This window comes from Aspergillus eucalypticola (assembly GCF_003184535.1).
Source record: "Aspergillus eucalypticola CBS 122712 chromosome Unknown BO83scaffold_6, whole genome shotgun sequence".
Classification (NCBI taxonomy): domain Eukaryota; kingdom Fungi; phylum Ascomycota; class Eurotiomycetes; order Eurotiales; family Aspergillaceae; genus Aspergillus; species Aspergillus eucalypticola.
The window spans coordinates 1,296,936-1,313,837 of record NW_020290280.1 but is presented as its reverse complement, the minus strand read 5'-3'; the positions used below and the strand labels follow the sequence as shown (position 1 = coordinate 1,313,837).

The window sequence follows — 16,902 nt, the reverse complement described above, 5'->3', positions numbered from 1 at the left end:
AGAGTTCTGGCTTGACGATAACGACAGCGACGACGATGTTGCTGCTTTTGCTGCTTTGCTTTGCTGATGGAAATTTCCTTTTTTTTTCCCTTTTTTCTTCCCTGGTTGGAGTTCCCGTTTTAGTATTTTCCTCTTTGGCTCTCCCCTCTCCCTCGGAAGTTTTTGTTCCTGGACAAAAAAAAACTTTTTTAAAATAAGAGAGAAAAAAAAATATTACTTGGCTAAAGAAGAGAAAATTATGTCCTTTTTTTTTTTTTAATTCCTTGCTCTCTGCGTCTAGGGAGAGGAGGGACGGCAGACGATAGGAAACCAACCCTTTGAGGGGGGGCGGCGTGGGAAGGGAGAGGTGGGCTGCTGGCTTGAGCTGGTTGTGATTGGGAAAAGGCCGTTTCGACCAGGGAAGCCCACTAAGGTCCCAGAACTAAAAGTAGAGAGGGGGATTTTGCAAAGAGAGCGAGCAGAAGGCGCCGGCAAAGCACAGAAATATGAAAAGAGGAAAAGAGAGGGAAAGAGAGAGAAGAGAGAGAAAGAGAGCAGAGCGAGAGAGTCGCGGGCAGGCAGTCCTTCGGAGGGGAAGGCTTGTCGGGCGACGAGTCGTCCAGGTAAAAGGCGCCCAAGTCACGGTTCCCAGCCCGTCACGTGGTTGCGTCATGGGTGTGGATGCCATGCAGCAATCATCATACTGCTGCTGGTCGTGGGAAAGAAGGAACGCACGTACGGAGTCCCTTCCTCGCCCAATGTATGCCTACGTCTTGTTTCCACCCACTTCCCAAGGCTGCCTGCTTACCATCTACTAGTCTACAACTCATACATTCTTCCCCTCCAAGAGTCTGCCTGCCTACATCCTAGTTCTCGGTGGGGGTTGATGCTAGCCGAGGGGATCAAGTGACGCAAAGGGGTACCTCAGGCGCAGCTTGGGGGCGAAACAGAGGATGTAGGTAGAATGGCAAAGAATTTGGTCATGATGCACTACGACTATACATTACCCGAGACAAGTAAGAAGCCCACACCGTGCAAGCTCTGTGTAGCTTAATGCAAACTCATGGAAGGCATTCCGTTGGCAAAGAGGGCAAAAAGCAAAGGAAAATGAAAGATTATCGCTGGGCAAAGTATGACAGTATGTATGACGGTATGTAAGTAAGCATCTGCGCCGTATTGGTATTGTCCACGCCAGTACAAGACGACAAGACCCAGGCTCGTCAGTAGTGGGATGACTGACTCCAGTTCACTGAGCCGATCATCATGAAATTAAACTTGAGTCGACACGTAGGTGACCGGGGTAGAAGACAGGAGCGACATCGATAATAATTAGTCAGGATTTTGAGAGATTAAAAGGAACGAAAGTTAAAACAGCTAGTCGTCCCAGAAATCTTACTACAAAGCCGGAACAACTACTCTGTTTCCCCCGTATGTCGCCCAAGGTTTCCAAGGTTCAATCAATCAAATCTGGCTTGCTCCGAGGTTTAATGAGGTCAATCAGTTTTACCTAGTTAAGTAGTCGGTTAAAATAGTCCGGAGTAATTATTAGCTATCTAACTATGACATTTCAATATATCTACTCCCTCTGCAGTGGTTGCATGTATTGCTGCTGGGTTGTTCCTCCCGGCCAAACAGTATACCCTCAGAGAACGATATCATACAAAGGGCCTCCTGCTGAGGGTTAGAACATCGTCCTTCACCGTCGGAATGTCTTAAGGAGAAGCTGAAGAATGCTTAGTGCGCGCGATACGAGAGCTATCTTGAGCTTACCCCTCCTGCTGCGGATTCCGGGTCTTATGCATGGCCCTGAAGGTCGCCAGTTCGCATTATTACCCGATCCCTGATTATTATTAGAATATCTCGACACAATTGCTCTAGCACACGCGATCGCCTTCTAGGTTGTTCCTCGTTGATCCATTTAAATACAATACCCGAGGCTACTTTTGACTGTATGGTATCCGATCTTTCAATAAGTAATGATGTAAGAGTATGTATGGACATAACATACTCCATACAGCGACCGAGAGTACATTTCAAACCACACCATAACGTACTTTTCTTCTTTGGGCGGTTCCGCCCCTCAGCTGGCGTTAGATAATCAGAGTTGCCGGTTTATCCTCATCAACCCCACTATGATCGACTCACAACTCCCCCCTTCCAATTCCTTCCTGTCATCCTTTTCAGAAATGCATCGAGTCCCCATCTACGCCACTTACCTAGCTACCCCGGTGATCACTACCCAAAGTTTGCTGCACCGCTGTACGGAGCACAGTCGATGATACATAGTACATAAAACATACATTTGGCCACTAGGCACATATGGAGCCTGAGGAGAAAATGGGCTACAAATACGCGGCTGGAGCAAAAGTACAGTGCAGGAACCCAGAAGAATAAGATCTATTGCTTCTCTACATCATCACACTCTCCAAAAGTGGCTCCAGAATGGATTTACAACGATCCAAGGGATTTTCTTTCCTCTTTCTATGATTGGATTGAAGCCAGATCTTCTCCACAGAAAACTTCGACCTAGGCAGATCAGCAACTGAGACAAACATGCCGCCTCTGATTCAGTCTGGCTCCTTCACATAACTAGCTAGGTATTGCTAGTTCTTAGTTTAAAAGGCTCGCACCGCTAGACTTCACTGTCATCATTCCCAATCCCTGGCCACCATTTACAACCTAAAGTGGTATCATGGATTGGGCATAATAACGGAGCAAATTTGCTAATAACGTGCGAGCCAGATCTACCCACCCTGTATTGACCACTAAGATCCGATTACCTGCCATTGATCGCTCATGACTTCAGTGGACACAGCACCTACTTTTCCTCCTCCTTAATTGGGCGGCTAATCAGGCGGACCTTTGTATTGGCTGTATCTTCCTCTTGGAAGTCTCTACCGGATAACGTAGGAGCCAGCAAGACACCCGCCATCGCATGTACTTTGTTCGACCAAGTCGCCGGTCTCGGAGGTTATCCAAAATCCATCTATCGTTTGAGACCGGGGGCTGTCAGACTATTGAATGTGGCTGCTTGGGAATGTCTAAATCTTTGTTCGGCTTGTCTGCGTACGCGCATAACAAACTTCAGTCAAACTGTATTGCAATACATTGGTTTCTCATGTGTTCTGTAAGGAAGACCGTATTATCATCCCTGGGTGCCCTGAAGTTCAGGCCCGGATAGTTTGTGGAAAGTACAGAGACGATGGGACGTGATGCTCAGACGTTGCTTGTAGGCTTTAGGCTATTTATTCTCCGATGATCAGTGACGTGAGTCGGAAAACAGGACACAGGGATACTGAAGACTTCTAGTAGTATAAATTACTCTCCCATGTCTTGCAGTTCAAGAGTTATGCCTTTCTTCTATTGCTGGCATCCAGAAATAAGGGAAGATATGCGGTAGAGCTTGGCCGCCATTGACCTGGGACATGCTGTCTATAATAAGTAAGGCTGGCTGAAAGATAGACGGTGCTGATAATATACAATTTAAACGCAGTACAGCACACTATAACCATAGCTGGACAAGGATGAGGGAAAGCTCGTAGTCTGGTTGACAGCAAACGCTAATAATTTACCTACTCACCTATAGTAAGTTGTTGTCTCAGTTGCCCGCCGGACTACCCAAACCAAACCAAACTGGAAATTAATTTGGGGGAAATTCTACCCCTCACCGCCTCCCTTTCCCGCAGCGTCTTCTGCCCCTCCACGACGCGACATTTCGCGATTGATATTGATTTGAGCCATCTACCTGAATCCTCCTGTTCCCGATAGCGTGGTTTGACGGAGCCATCTGTTGTGATCTGAAACGCCAGGATTTCAAAGATTGGGCTTGAATCCAGATCCGGCCCCTTGTTTGACAACTCTTGACTATACTCCTATCGACCCTCTTCCGTCTCCTCACCCTACGTTTCCTTATCAACATGGAGCAAGAGCTCCTGACATTGCTGGCAGACACTCAGTCGCCGGTCTCCGATACTAGAAAGTCCGCTGAGCTCCAGCTTCTACGCCTTTATCCCAACGAGACTTTCCCCCTATCACTTGCGGCCATAGCCTCTCACGATTCCGTTCCCACCAATCTCCGCCAGTCTGCCCTTTCTGTTCTTCGGACCTTCATTGCCGCATCCTGGTCCCCAGTTCTCGATGAATTTAAAGGCCAGGTCCTGGTCAGCGATGCAAACAAGGCTCAGCTTCGACGGGCGTTGCTGGACTTAGCTACCATAACCGAAACTCCCGAGCGCAAGGTCAAGTCGTCTGCCAGTTATGCCGTGAGCAAGATCGCCAGCGCCGACTTTCCCGAGCAGTGGCCAGAACTTCTGCCTTCGCTGCTTCACATTATAAACGATGGGAACAGCACCGCCAGTGCGCTTCACGGTGCACTGAAGGTCCTGTTGGATTTGGTGGACACTGGGTTCAGTGAGGAGCAGTTCTTCAATGTTGCACGGGATCTTGTCACTAGCCTCTTCAATGTCGCTACCAATGAGTCGAGAAAGCCGATGTTGAGAGCCTTGGCTGTCGCAGTTTTTCGGGCCTGCTTTGACACTTTGGAGATGGTCCTCGAGCAACACAAGGCGGCTGTCAAACAATTCATGGACGAAGTACTTGGTGGCTGGTCTCCATTCTTTCTCTCTACCCTGAAGGCACCCCTACCACAAGCTCCTAGTGCGCAGGAAGAGTCTAAAGACGCTGAGGTGCCCTCCAAGTGGAGAGGTGTCATTGGTCTGAAATTGCAAGTGGTCAAGGTATATAGCCATTCTGCCCCCTTTGCTGATTCACGCTAATCGCTGATCTTTCAGACCTTGATGAAAATTCGCATGGTCTTCCCGGGTCTCTTGACAGCTCAAAGCCCGGTATACTTTTCCACTATCTGGACTGAGCTGTCCAATATACAGTCTGCTTATCATGAGTTTTACATCGAAGATGAGAGACAGGGCCGTATGGAGGATGTCGACGGGCTCCCGTATACTTTGGACTTCTTGGTTCTGGAGGAACTCGATCTGATTCAGACGCTCCTGAAGGCACCGCCGGTCAAGGCCGAGCTTCAGCAGCAGCTACAGAATGCTGGGCAGTCGGCGGCAACAACAAGTTGGCTTCCCGAAATCATGAAGCTGGTTGCCTCTTATGCTCAAATCACATCAGAGGAGGAAGGCCTATGGGATATCGATGTATCTCTGTTCCTTTCGGAGGAGACATCGGTTACTGCCAACTACACGCCCCGTACTTGCAGTGGAGATCTGGTGATCAAGCTTGGCGAATGGCTCAAGAGCATGACAGTTGAGGGACTACACGCATACCTGAACACTGTGTTCTCCGATGCGTCCTCTACGTAAGTTGAGTTCCCTTCCTGGCGCTTCAAACGAAGAAGACTAACCGCTCCGTGAAGGTGGAAATTGAAAGAATCTGCCCTCTACATTCTCAATCAGCTCCTCCGGGACTTTAACGAAGTTTCGCAAGGTATACCTGCTGGCTCGGCTAATGGAATCAGTAACTTCATTCAGTATGCCATCCAGCAACCAGAAGATCTGTTGAGAGCGCGGGGCTACCTCATTGCCGGAGTCCTGTGCCAGGTCGCCGACGACTCCTTCCAGCAGACGGCTGCATCTTACCTCGAGGCTACCATCAAAGCAATCACCGAAGATGAATCTGAAGTGGTCAGGGTCGCTTGTATTCGAGCACTGCAGGATCTTATGCCCTCGCTTCCTTCCAGTGCTACGGTCCCTCTCCAAGTTGCCATTGTTTCAGCTCTGTCGCAGTTCGTTTCCGCACATGACCTTTCTGACCAGTCAGAGGGTGAAGACCTGAAGGTTACCATTGCTGAAACGCTCCGTGATACCATCATGGTCCACCCGACTGTCGTTCTGTCGTCGACCGCCATTGATCTACTGTTCAGTGTTGCCAGCAGCGGAGCCACCAATTTCCAGTTGACGATGATCGTCACGGAAGCATTCGAGGACATAGTTGAAGCTGTCGCCGAGAACGGGGAAGAGGCTTTCGTTCGACTATGCGAGAAGGTTCTTCCTTCCCTAACCGGGGCCATCGACGTCGGCAACCTCACCCAGGAAAATGCTTTGACTAATTTCGCTGCGGACCTGATCCGTGCTCTTGCTGAAGGAGCATTGGAGCCTTTGCCAGCCGGCTTCGTGGAGACGGTCATGCCGAAGTTGAACCGCCTGCTGCTCGATTCGTCCGACGCGGAGCTGATCCGTCCTGCTACAGAAGCCGTCCGCCATATGCTCTCTCATGACTTCAACCAGTTTGTCGCCTGGAGAGACCCGCAGAGCGGTAAAGAAGCCACTGAAGTTGCCTTGATCATTATTGACCGCTTGCTCGGACCGTCGGTTGATGACAATGCGGCGACAGAGGTTGGACAATTGGCTGCGGAGTTGGTGGAAAAGGCAGGCTCCGAACGTCTCGGTCCTTATCTACCGCAGCTTCTCCGTGCTGTGGCCCAACGACTGGCTACTGCGGAGCAGGCTCAGTTTATCCAGAGTTTGATCCTTGTCTTCGCACGTCTCACTCTGATCAGCGCACGCGAGGTTGTGGATTTCCTTGCGCAAGTCGATATCGGCGGCCAGAGTGGACTTCCCATAGTATTGAGCAAGTGGCTCGAGAACTCGGTCAACTTTGCTGGTTATGATGAAATCAAACAGAACATCATTGCACTGGCAACGCTGTACGGTCTGGGAGACCCTCGCTTGTCCGAGGTGCAGGTCAAGGGTGATCTCATTATCCAGGACACTGGCCGTATCAAGACGCGATCCCAGACACGCAACAACCCTGACCGGTACACTACAGTGACGGCTCCCTTGAAGATTATCAAGGTCCTTGTTGAGGAGCTGGCTGCTGCATCCGGCAACAAGGAAATCGATGCGGCCACGGCGGCTGCTCTGGAGGAAGAGGGTAGCGATGATGACGACGAATGGGAAGATATGCCCGGCAACACCCTTGACCTGAATCTGGGTGTCACCAAGCAAGAGCTGATGGCATTCGGCGAGGGCGGATCGGAAAGTGTGTTCGGGGTACGCAGACGCGACGACGATACGCAGGCCTTCCTGTTGAACTTTTTCCGTGAAGCAGCCACCAAGCCTGAGTTTCAGCAGCTCTATGCAGCCTTGACTCCGGCCGAGCAGGAGAAGCTGCAAAGTTTGAACTGATCCAACTTGGCAGCCGTCGACAGGTTGATACCACCTTATGGACAAACACTATCTTTTCTTTCTTTCATGTTCTGTTTATGCCCCCCTCAGCCGATACTGAGAATCACATATGAAACCTGTCAAATGCATACATAGGTACATCTAATGATTGTATGAACAAGCGGTACATCAATGATCGCAATCAATCCTGCCCGTGCCGATAAGACAGCACGCTTTGATCCAGCAATTATGTAAATCCACATCTAGTAGTAGTACTCAAAACAGTCCGACTCGACCCAAGAAACGTCAACGGCGCCATGCACCTTTCCTATAGCGTTTCACCTGACAGTTAATCTGGTCAGCTAGTAAGTTAGCTAGACACCTGCAGCTGACAACAAACCAACACGTAGCTGGGTGGTCCGGATCATCCCGATGGTCATGCATTTACTCCTTCGGGCTTGGTCTTGAGGGGGCCCGAGGGGGAGGGGTGGGTGTTGTGGTCGAACGATGATGCTTCCTGCAGGAAGAAATATCCCTAGTGCACACACTAAACTAAGTACTAGATAGCCCACCCAGTGATCCAGACGTCTGTTGCCCCATAAAAAGTCGATATAGACGTTGCATTTAGTTAGGTCTGTGATTGATTACGTGCCCTCCCCGAGTACGTACCTATCACATATCACATTACTTGAGAAGATTGATTAATTGTTCATGGACCAGTTATTGGTAGATAGAAGTGTTGAACTAAGGGAGTGGCGGGCACATTGTCAGTTTTTTTTTTATTGTGGGTCGAGACTTGCAAGAGGCTTCACCGCAGGAGGGGATTTTTACTGTTGAGTTAGATAAGGACTATCTGGTAGGTAGTATTGGATTTGTGTATGTTTCACAATCATCGCATAGTAGGTAGTAAGTATTTGGGTTTGTGTGTCTCTGTCCTCGGCTATTTGGTCCTTGGACTTACCAGTCTGGTAAAGAAGTGTAAGTAGGTAGGTTCGGTGTCCACATCTGCTTCTGACATCTTCTCGCTTAGTTCACTGTTAGGTAACTTATATTATATTAATCATACCATTTTCGCGCAAACTATCGTTAGTGGAGATACCCATCGTGACTAGGTAGGTAGGTAAGTAGTATGTAGGATGAAAAGACCCGACCTAGAGCATCAGCACTTAGTTGGTTCATCTATCTACCTAGTCTAGATAGATAGATAGTAAGTAGTAGCTGCATGCGATGAAGTGGCTGATCAACTGGCGTGATTGGGATCCCGAAACGGGACCAGCCGTCACGGGGGAGCGGGGCTGGCCTGGGCTGGGGGGCGCTTGGCTGGACAACCTTACTGTCTGTCTTTTTCTACAGGTATAGAAGTCAGGATCTTAGGTGTTTTTACTATTCGAATTTTATCTTATCAATGATGTAAATATAGTATGGAGGGGTGTTTGGCATTCTCTATTTTACATATTATTTGAAAGTTGTTTGTCTTTTTCTATGGTAAAGTTAGCTACAAAGTAGTAGCAACAGCCACAGCCCAAGCGTGCGGAGAGAAATTGTCTGAGGTTACATAAATTACGCAGCTGAGATCCCAACTAGCGTTAAACCAGAGTGAGGGGATAGGGAGAGAATCAATTCCAAATTCTTTTAGGGCACACGCTAGTAAGTAGCAACTGCGGGCTGTCTGGACCAATCTGTGGAAAGCATCTAACTATGCTTGTGTGGATGGGCTAATTGCGTGAGAAAGAGAGTTAGTAGTTGAAAATAGATACATTTTTAGTAGGAAAGTTGATTCATTTTCCATGGTTACTGTCAATATGATGGATGGCCTGTCCGGAAATGACCCGACCAATTGAAAGAAGGAGTGGGTGGTTTACCAACAAGACGGAAATTGAAAAACTGACATGACGATACCAAGCAATACCGGGCGTCAACCCCGACCCAGAGCCCTGGCACCAAGCTAGTAAGCCTTCAGCTACTACGTACTTACTTACCTTCAATATTGTGTGCTCACCGACCCGAGGGCCTGTTCCCCGGGACCGCCTCCCCCTGTCCGTGCCGCAGTTACCCGTATCTTACCTGGAAGTTTAGTTATCCTATCTTGTAGTAGTAGTTGACTAGTCAATTAGCCATTTCCCAAAGCTCTCTTTCTCTCTCTCTTTAGTGGAGTTAATTGCTGTTCTGTTCTGCTCTTGCTCTACCTCTGCTTTACTTCTTTCTCACTTCTTGTGCTCCGTCACTTATTTATTTGTCTACTTAATTACAACTTCTTCTCTTTCGCTACATATCCAAGTTTCCCATTGTAAGCTCACACCTGCGGGTGCCATCTTTTGAAGATCCCACTTATTCGTCTCTCCCTCCCCCTCCCTCCTCCCGCATTGTCTCCGCCCGTCATTTCAAACATGCCACAGCCAGATTCGGAGGAACACATTCAGGTAGATGTAAGACATCCACCATCTTTCCGACAATTATACTTCAATCTATGTGTTTTCTGTTTTTTTTGCGTGCATCTCCGGTTGTTTATGCAGCCACTCAGCGCTTCGTCTGAGAGACATCGATCAATTTGACGCGATGATTGCGGAATTGTGGTTTGATTGTATTGCAATTACCAAGGAGCTCTCACCTCAGTGTTCTATGCTTAAATACGACCATTAAACTGACTCCTACAGACAAGCGACGAAGACTCCCTCATAGATGAGCAATCCATCATCGAATCCAATATTTCAATAAAGTCATCCGTACGAGATTACTGTTACGAAAATGGCCGCCGCTATCACGCCTACCGCTATGGGCAATATCCCATGCCCAACGACGAAGAAGAGCAGGATCGCCTCACATTTATGCATCATGCCTTCAAGCTCCTCTTGGGAGGCGATTTATATCGCGCCCCGATAGGCGATCCCCAGCGCATCTTGGATATCGGCACAGGGACAGGCATCTGGGCGCTGGAAATGGCCGAAGACTTTCCCAATGCGGAGATTGTGGGCACCGACCTTAGTCCAATCCAGCCCAAGTGGGCACCGCCAAACTGCAGCTTTCTCGTTGACGACGCGGAAAGTGATTGGGCCTACATCGGTAATGAACCCTTCGACTATATCCATGCTCGCAGCTTGGGTGGCAGTATCGCCGACTGGGGCCAGCTCCTTCGTCAGGCTTACGAGAATGTGAAGCCCGGCGGCTGGGTCGAAATCCAAGAATCCGAGACCTGGATACATTCCGACGACGGCACCTGCAAAGATGCTGTTATGGTAAAGGAGCTGCAGCAGAAGCTGGAAGAGTCAAGTACGAAATTCGGGAGGCGCATGAACATTGCTCCTGAAGTGAAAGGCTACATGCAACGCGCTGGTTTCGTGAATGTTGTGGACGATATTTACAAGGTCAGTCTGTACAGTTCGTTTCGGGGTTGAATTTAGCTAATTGAAGTAGTGTCCTGTAGGCACGTGGCCAAAGTCCCCTCGTCTGAAGGAGATCGGACGAGTGGGGAAACTGCTTCTATATGACTCGGTCGAGCCATATTCGCTAGCTCTCTGGACTCGTGTTCTGGGATACACCTATGAGGAAGCCCAAGCCTTCGTGAAGAAGGTGCATGCGGAGCTTGCAAGTTCCACCTATCATATCTACATTCTCTTCCATTATGTGTATGGACAGCGACCATTAGACGGATAATGACGATACGATTCGACTATGTGACGGCCGTGACATGCTTTATGCCTATGCTCTTTTCATTCTTGGCGTCAAAATAGCAGCGGGTATATTATTCTTCTTTATGACGATACCCTCTCTCTGGGCATATATATGAATGTTCTTGGTATTCGAGCTCGATGCATATGCATGCTTAATGAATAGAAGTTTCGGTGGGACACAATGTCCTTAATTCCACATCTTTCCTCCTTATTAGCAAAACACCATCTTCAATGCACCCCTATCAGCCCTGCAAAGAATACCCAACCCCCTCCCCACTCCCCATCGCCACCAAATTGGCCCGCATCTTCTCCGCCCTCTCCCCAATCCCAAAAGCCGCATCCTCGCGATGCACCCAAGCTCCAACTCCATGCTGCAACACCGCCGTAGCCCTCACCTTCTTATCTTCAGACGGAGCATTCAGCCCCAAACTCCCATGCAACGTAAGCCTGGTCTCCTCCCCACCCTCCTCCTTACCCTTATACACCCCGCGATGCAAAATATTACTATCGTAAAACACCGCATCCCCGGGCTTCAACTGGACAACCAACTGCCCAGGCAACTCCGGCTCATACGGCGCCGCATTGCGCTCCACTTCCGTGCGCACCCGTCTATGCGACCCCGGAATCACAATCAAGGACGAATCCTCACACAACGCCAGATTATACTGCGCATGCGACTGCTTCCCATTCGGACTCTTATCCTGCAGCATTTTCAATTCTTCCTCAGGCGTTGCCGTCTCGGGGATATCGTCGCGGTGCCAGCGCAGCTCAAAGTCTTTGGTCTCCGGCGCGACGAGGAGGTTGAAGAGCTCCATTACCAATGGTTCGGGGGTATCGCCATTGGTATTGCCGTTGGTGTTGGTGGTTGATGTCAACCCCAGTAGTTCCTCCGCCACGGCAAGCACCTTCTCGGAGAAATAGAATTTGGCGAATTCACTCCGTCCTGGCATCTCCGGGTGCATGAGGTGCTGCACACCCCAGATTCCGCCTTCGGAGGCGGGAGGAGGGGTCGTCGGCCATGGTGGGAATTGCTTCGGTACTGTGCGGAAATGTGGCCATTTTCCGGTCCGCGTGAGAGTGGTCGCATGCGTGGCTGTGGTGCGGTAGTGGGCGATTTCGTCGGGGGTGAGTAGCGAGGGGATTACTACGAAGCCGTCGCGTTGGAGGGCTGTGAGGTGGGGGGTTGCGGTCATTGTAGCTTTCTTTTGGTGTTGAGGGAGTGAGGTTGGATTGGGGGTAGTGGTTGTTGAGGTGGAAGTGAGAAGTGGTGGTGGTTAAGTCGGGATGATGGCGGGGAGATAAGATAGGCGGGGAAGAAGAGATTATTCCACTGGAATTGGACTACAAAAGATAATGGAATTGGGATTGGGACAATGGTATATATAAGGTGTCTTTATTATTCGAAGGTTGACTGGTATATGGGGGATGTTGTTCCCATTACACAACAATGTGGTATACGCGATGCTACCTTGTCTATCAGCCACATGTTACCCTTCCACTTATTCAATTTTGTGGTCTGATAAGCATTGGAAGAGTTCAGTTCACCACTGTTAACTAGTACTTTGTAACTAGTGTTATTGGGGTAAGTCTGAGTAATGGGCTCAAGTCCGGCGCTGATTGATTGATTACCCCGCGGCGGGCACAAATTAGTCCCTGATCGATCAGTCATCAGGGCGGGGGGGAAGATTTAGCGACAGTAAGCTGCACTGACCTTTCATTCCATGGTTACATTGTGTGATTGACTAGTGGTTAGTATCTAGTTAACATACAAAGTCGTATATACAAGTATATTTTGTTGTTTAAATTAAACAGTAAATCATTGTCATACACAATGATTGGCTTTCATTGATTGCTCTCCGGACATTTCAGTCACGATGACTGATGAAAATTACGCATTCAGCGCCTACCGAAACAAATCAGACAACCAATCCAGTGGCTGGTAAAAAGGGCCCACTTTCCCAACATCCGAGAATGACGATCAACAGAGCAAGGACCATATGACGAAAGTCTTCACTTGGCAGTCCCGTTCCGATTGTTAGCGGTGACTGCGGTGACTGAGCGGATGAAAGGGTGCAGAATGATACATTCGTAGTTCAAGAGTTAAACCATGTATGCTGGGGAGGGGTAGTAATGTTGTGGCTGTTCTTAGTATCTACTGTATTTGTTGTTTATTGTATGTAGATACGAAAATCTACCTCATCTCCGTTGAGAAAACCATATCAACAATGGTCAGATGGAGTAATGCCAAGCAAAGCCACCGACAACGCCCATGGCTCCCACTGAAACCGCATTATTACGGAAAAGAAAAACAAACCACCTCGCTTGTATTTATCATATGCGAATTTTCAGCTGGCAAGTGTCATCTGAAAAGGTGGCAGAGCTGACAGCCTCTAAGCCACCGGCGACCAAATCATATCAACATCGCAATGATGGGGTCTCCTACTGACTCGATGGCGGGGCTTTTCAGGGTCTTTCCTTCCCCCCTCCTCCTCCTTGGATCTACTTTGTATCAATCTAGTTCTAGCTTGGTCACCGGTTGCAGATCGATGACACACAAGTTCATCAAATAACTACTAACGGACTACGTACACCTCGCTCTTGTGCCGTTTGGACTTCTCCCAATTTGGCCCGCTTTGTCTTTGTCCCAACTAGCAGCAGCTTAGCTCCTGTCGGTTGATTCTGCAGATAAGATAACTCTCGGCTTTTTTTCTTTTTGCTATCTACCCCCTCTTCTTCGCTCCTGCATGCACGTCTTCCCCCTCTGCAGCCTGTCATTCTTCTAGACTCTTTCCTGTTCATTCTTTCTCCTGCATCACCCGCAGAACGCTACTTACAGCTATGGCTCCGCGAATGAGTCTGGGTACTCACGCCCTGCTCGTTCTGGGTCTGCTGCTTGTTGTCCTCCCCACCCAGGCCTGGGCTTTTGGAGCTGGAAGTATGCCTTCACCTGCTTTATTTGGTATACATCATCAATTTGCTAACACGCGCAGACATCGCTTCTATTTCGGCCGTTGAAGGCAAGAACTGGCGCCATGGAGATATCGAGGACATGCTCAAGACCATCGCTTTCATCAAGGGCCACAAGTGGACCTCCATGATGGTCAAGCGCGTGTACTTTGGTAACTGGTTGCGCGATTAGTGAGTATCTCTGCCACTATTGTATGGTAACTCATGCTGATTGATACTTTGCTGTTAGCTCACAGGCCATGGACGTCGGTACGCTGAAGAGTCTCCCGGCTGAGACTATCCGGATCCTGGTCTGGATTCTGTCCTTCATGACCTTTGGCTATGCGACGGCTGAGTTTGAGGTCACTTCGGAGAGGTTGGGTGTTTATCGTCCTGAGGAGCATATTGAGTATGTCGTTCTCCAATCTTTCGTGGTTTGGTGTCTTGCCTGAATGTGTGCTTATCATGTCGTCCTGCAGTAACCCCAAGGATTATGCCGATAATCAGGATGCTCGCGAGTTTGATCAACGACTGCGGGGCCCTGTCCGCCAGGTCGAGCTGGATATCGACCCCGAGACTGGAATGAAGAACTACATTGCGAACGAGGAGGGCGGATGGGCTACCAGCGCGGCTTACATCAAGTATAGCTTGGCTCGCAGCATTCATTACGGACGCACATATACCCATGGAAGCAAGAAAGGAAACGAGGAAGATCTCTGTGAAGCGCTTCGGTGCCTGGGCCAGGGTCTCCATACGTTGGAAGATTTCGCAGCGCATACCAACTATATCGAACTTGCGCTCCGTGAGATGGGTTTCCGCAATGTCTTCCCTCACACTGGTGTGGACACCCAGATGAATATTCGCGGCCACCATGTGTTTCCGCTTGTGACTGGAACGTTTGGTATGGTTGATTTCTTCCACTCTGTGCTGGGAGAAGCCAACGATCACTTTACTCAGTCGGAGGTCAACGAGATGGACATTGCGCTCGGAGATGCCGAGGCAAACTCCTCTGGCGGGTCTCTTGGTGCTTTCACTGGTCTTCTGGGCAATATTCCCGGGACAAAGGACCTGGTGGAGGAGGCGGAGGAGCTCAAGCGTCGCTCTGAAGCTCAGGAGTCTGCAAACCGCTCCTATGGTGCTCGTTCTGGTTATACTACGCGCGGCGTCTCTAGGGAGGTGGATGACTACAGCGCTCCGCGTAGTCGAGGATTCGATGATGAGGTCCCAACTTACAGGGCTAATGAGAATGAAAGACCTGGAGAGAGCTCCCAGTCTGGATCGGCTCTACAGGATTTTGATCCCAGCAAGACTATTGCCCAGATCTATCCCATTCTTGAATTCAGAGACAAAGTTGTCCGCAAGCTCGCATCGATTATCGAGAAGATTCCTGGTTTGGAGGCAATCGTTGAGAAGATCACTGAGACGTTGACCGTCTTCATTATGTCTCTGCTGGCACCGTTTATCCGCCCCCTCATCAACGCCGCTTCCAAGTCTCTGCAAGCTGGATCTTCCGGTGTGATTGATGCCTCCGGGAAGCACCAGTATGAGCCGTGGACTGACCCCAACTGCACGGATCCTACCCATTCGCTACTCTCCAAGGACCACTTCTCTAACATTCTCAATGAGCCAGCCGGTCATGTTGCCTCCGCTATTCTTAAGTACGTCGCACCTCGGGTTCTGTACGCTTGGCAGAACCTGGACGTCTCCGATGATCAGGTATTGGAGGATTGTCTGCAGGTGTTCCACCACCCGGCTCTGCGCAACATGAACAACGAAGCCCACTGCACAATGTTCAAAGCCGTGCACGCCTGGGTTGACTCCAGACCGGACCGTGGTGCTGATCTGAACGATGTTCTCAGCGCTGAGGGAGTAAGACAGGGAAAGAACAGCACCGGCGAGGAGGGCCATTCACACTCACACGGTGGTGGTGGATTTGGTGCTGCAGGACACAGCCACGGATCTCAGCAGCAGCGTCCGCCTCAGCAGCAGCAAGGCTCGTCTCCTCTCCCCTGGGACAAGCTGTCCAGCCTTCCCATCCCGGGGATCTCCAATCTCAACAAATTGAACAGCGCTTTTTCCAATCTGATGGTAGGTGGAGGCACAAGAGGCGAGAGCGAAGATGCTGAGAACCCAACTCAGTATGAATCTCGTGTGGAGTCTCAATATACTACGCATCACCAGTCCTCGCATCACGAGTACAGCAGCTATCAGCACCAGTACCAGAGTCAAAGCCAGAGTCAGTATCATCACAGCCAGGAGCAATCATACCAACCAGCCCCTCCTCCCCCATCTGGCTTTGACAGCTACGGCGGCCATGATGAATACAATGGAAGTCAGCGAAGGCACCATGGAGAGCATCACCATAGTCACCACCATCATTACCCACCACCTGGTCGCACCCCTCCTCCTCCGGGCCTGCCTGGTGGTTACGAGGAACAGTCTTACAATTCTTACTCCAGTTATGGACGTGGGAACGGACATAGTCAGGACTACTATGGGGGGAACTATTGATGAGTCGCTACGCTAGCAAGTGTCCTACTTTATTTTAGCATGCAATAGACTGATATGCTTGATGCCTCTCGCAGAAAGCATTCTCCTGACATAGACATGTAACATCTGCATCCTCAACGCACCCACCAGCAGACTCATAGCATTAACTTAAACTGTCCCTTTAGCAAGAACAATCCTCATTACTTTAAAAAGAAAATGTTATATACTATGTTCCCACACACGAACATACCTTACTAGTTAATTAAGCTATTAATCATACTCAGACCTCCACTATCGCTTAAAGAAGACAGAAAATCAATTCATTCACAAGCAGTCACTTCATTTAACAGTAGATAGTAGTAATGAATTAAATAGTCATGTGCAATCAATATCTAGTGGGGCAAGCGCGGGGGAAGAAGGGGGTTTTAGAAAAAAAAAAAAAGAAAGCCCAACGCGGGGCTCGAACCCGCAGCCTTGAGATTAAGAGTCTCACGCTCTACCGATTGAGCTAGCCGGGCTAGTTCGGTGATAGTGCTTTTCTATAATACCTTTATAAATCTTTGGAGTGCTTGGGAGGAAGAATTGGGGTGTTGTTTCAACTTTGGAGGAAGTCCATACATGCATAGTAAGGAAGTATATTAAGTGGCGGTGTGCCCAAAAAGTTGAGGGGTATTTATCCGCTGATTGAATCA

General features: G+C 49.3%; 4 protein-coding genes and 1 non-coding gene across 5 annotated transcripts; 3 read left to right on the top strand and 2 right to left on the bottom strand.

The window, feature by feature from the left end:
• Window positions 1–3,817: 3,817 nt before the first annotated feature.
• On the top strand, window positions 3,818–7,292 carry BO83DRAFT_415480 (putative importin beta-5 subunit). Its single transcript, XM_025534635.1, has 3 exons — window positions 3,818–4,715; window positions 4,770–5,299; window positions 5,357–7,292. Exons 1-3 carry the CDS (start codon window positions 3,897–3,899, stop codon window positions 7,125–7,127), a joined length of 3,120 nt encoding a protein of 1,039 aa, XP_025390863.1. The 5' UTR covers window positions 3,818–3,896; the 3' UTR covers window positions 7,128–7,292.
• A 1,986-nt stretch (window positions 7,293–9,278) lies between these two features.
• BO83DRAFT_406668 (class I SAM-dependent methyltransferase) lies at window positions 9,279–10,757 on the top strand (the record flags this gene model as incomplete). Its single annotated transcript, XM_025533896.1, has 3 exons — window positions 9,279–9,532; window positions 9,761–10,468; window positions 10,518–10,757. The coding sequence occupies exons 1-3, from the start codon at window positions 9,494–9,496 to the stop codon at window positions 10,755–10,757; spliced, it is 987 nt and encodes a 328-aa protein (XP_025390862.1). The 5' UTR covers window positions 9,279–9,493.
• A 63-nt stretch (window positions 10,758–10,820) lies between these two features.
• Window positions 10,821–12,110, bottom strand: BO83DRAFT_376551 (phytanoyl-CoA dioxygenase family protein). Its single transcript, XM_025530751.1, has one exon. The coding sequence runs from the start codon at window positions 11,965–11,967 to the stop codon at window positions 11,017–11,019; it is 951 nt and encodes a 316-aa protein (XP_025390861.1). The 5' UTR covers window positions 11,968–12,110; the 3' UTR covers window positions 10,821–11,016.
• Window positions 12,111–13,178: 1,068 nt separating this feature from the next.
• Window positions 13,179–16,399, top strand: BO83DRAFT_333711 (Het-C domain-containing protein). The gene is made up of 4 exons (XM_025528351.1): window positions 13,179–13,709; window positions 13,765–13,912; window positions 13,971–14,129; window positions 14,200–16,399. The coding sequence occupies exons 1-4, from the start codon at window positions 13,613–13,615 to the stop codon at window positions 16,229–16,231; spliced, it is 2,436 nt and encodes an 811-aa protein (XP_025390860.1). The 5' UTR covers window positions 13,179–13,612; the 3' UTR covers window positions 16,232–16,399.
• Window positions 16,400–16,655: 256 nt separating this feature from the next.
• BO83DRAFT_t102 lies at window positions 16,656–16,728 on the bottom strand. Its single transcript has one exon. It is a non-coding gene; the product is annotated as a tRNA-Lys (tRNA).
• Between the last annotated feature and the right edge of the window lie 174 nt (window positions 16,729–16,902).

Bases quoted from the DNA above. Each gene is read 5' to 3' on its own strand.
- BO83DRAFT_415480 (XM_025534635.1), top strand. From the start codon at position 3,897: ATGGAGCAAGAGCTCCTGACATTGCTGGCAGACACTCAGTCGCCGGTC. The intron at 4,716-4,769 runs GTATATAGCCAT...CTGATCTTTCAG, and splicing joins TGAAATTGCAAGTGGTCAAG to ACCTTGATGAAAATTCGCAT. The intron at 5,300-5,356 runs GTAAGTTGAGTT...CGCTCCGTGAAG, and splicing joins TTCTCCGATGCGTCCTCTAC to GTGGAAATTGAAAGAATCTG.
- BO83DRAFT_376551 (XM_025530751.1), bottom strand. From the start codon at position 11,967: ATGACCGCAACCCCCCACCTCACAGCCCTCCAACGCGACGGCTTCGTA.
- BO83DRAFT_333711 (XM_025528351.1), top strand. From the start codon at position 13,613: ATGGCTCCGCGAATGAGTCTGGGTACTCACGCCCTGCTCGTTCTGGGT. The intron at 13,913-13,970 runs GTGAGTATCTCT...CTTTGCTGTTAG, and splicing joins GGTAACTGGTTGCGCGATTA to CTCACAGGCCATGGACGTCG. The intron at 14,130-14,199 runs GTATGTCGTTCT...GTCGTCCTGCAG, and splicing joins CGTCCTGAGGAGCATATTGA to TAACCCCAAGGATTATGCCG.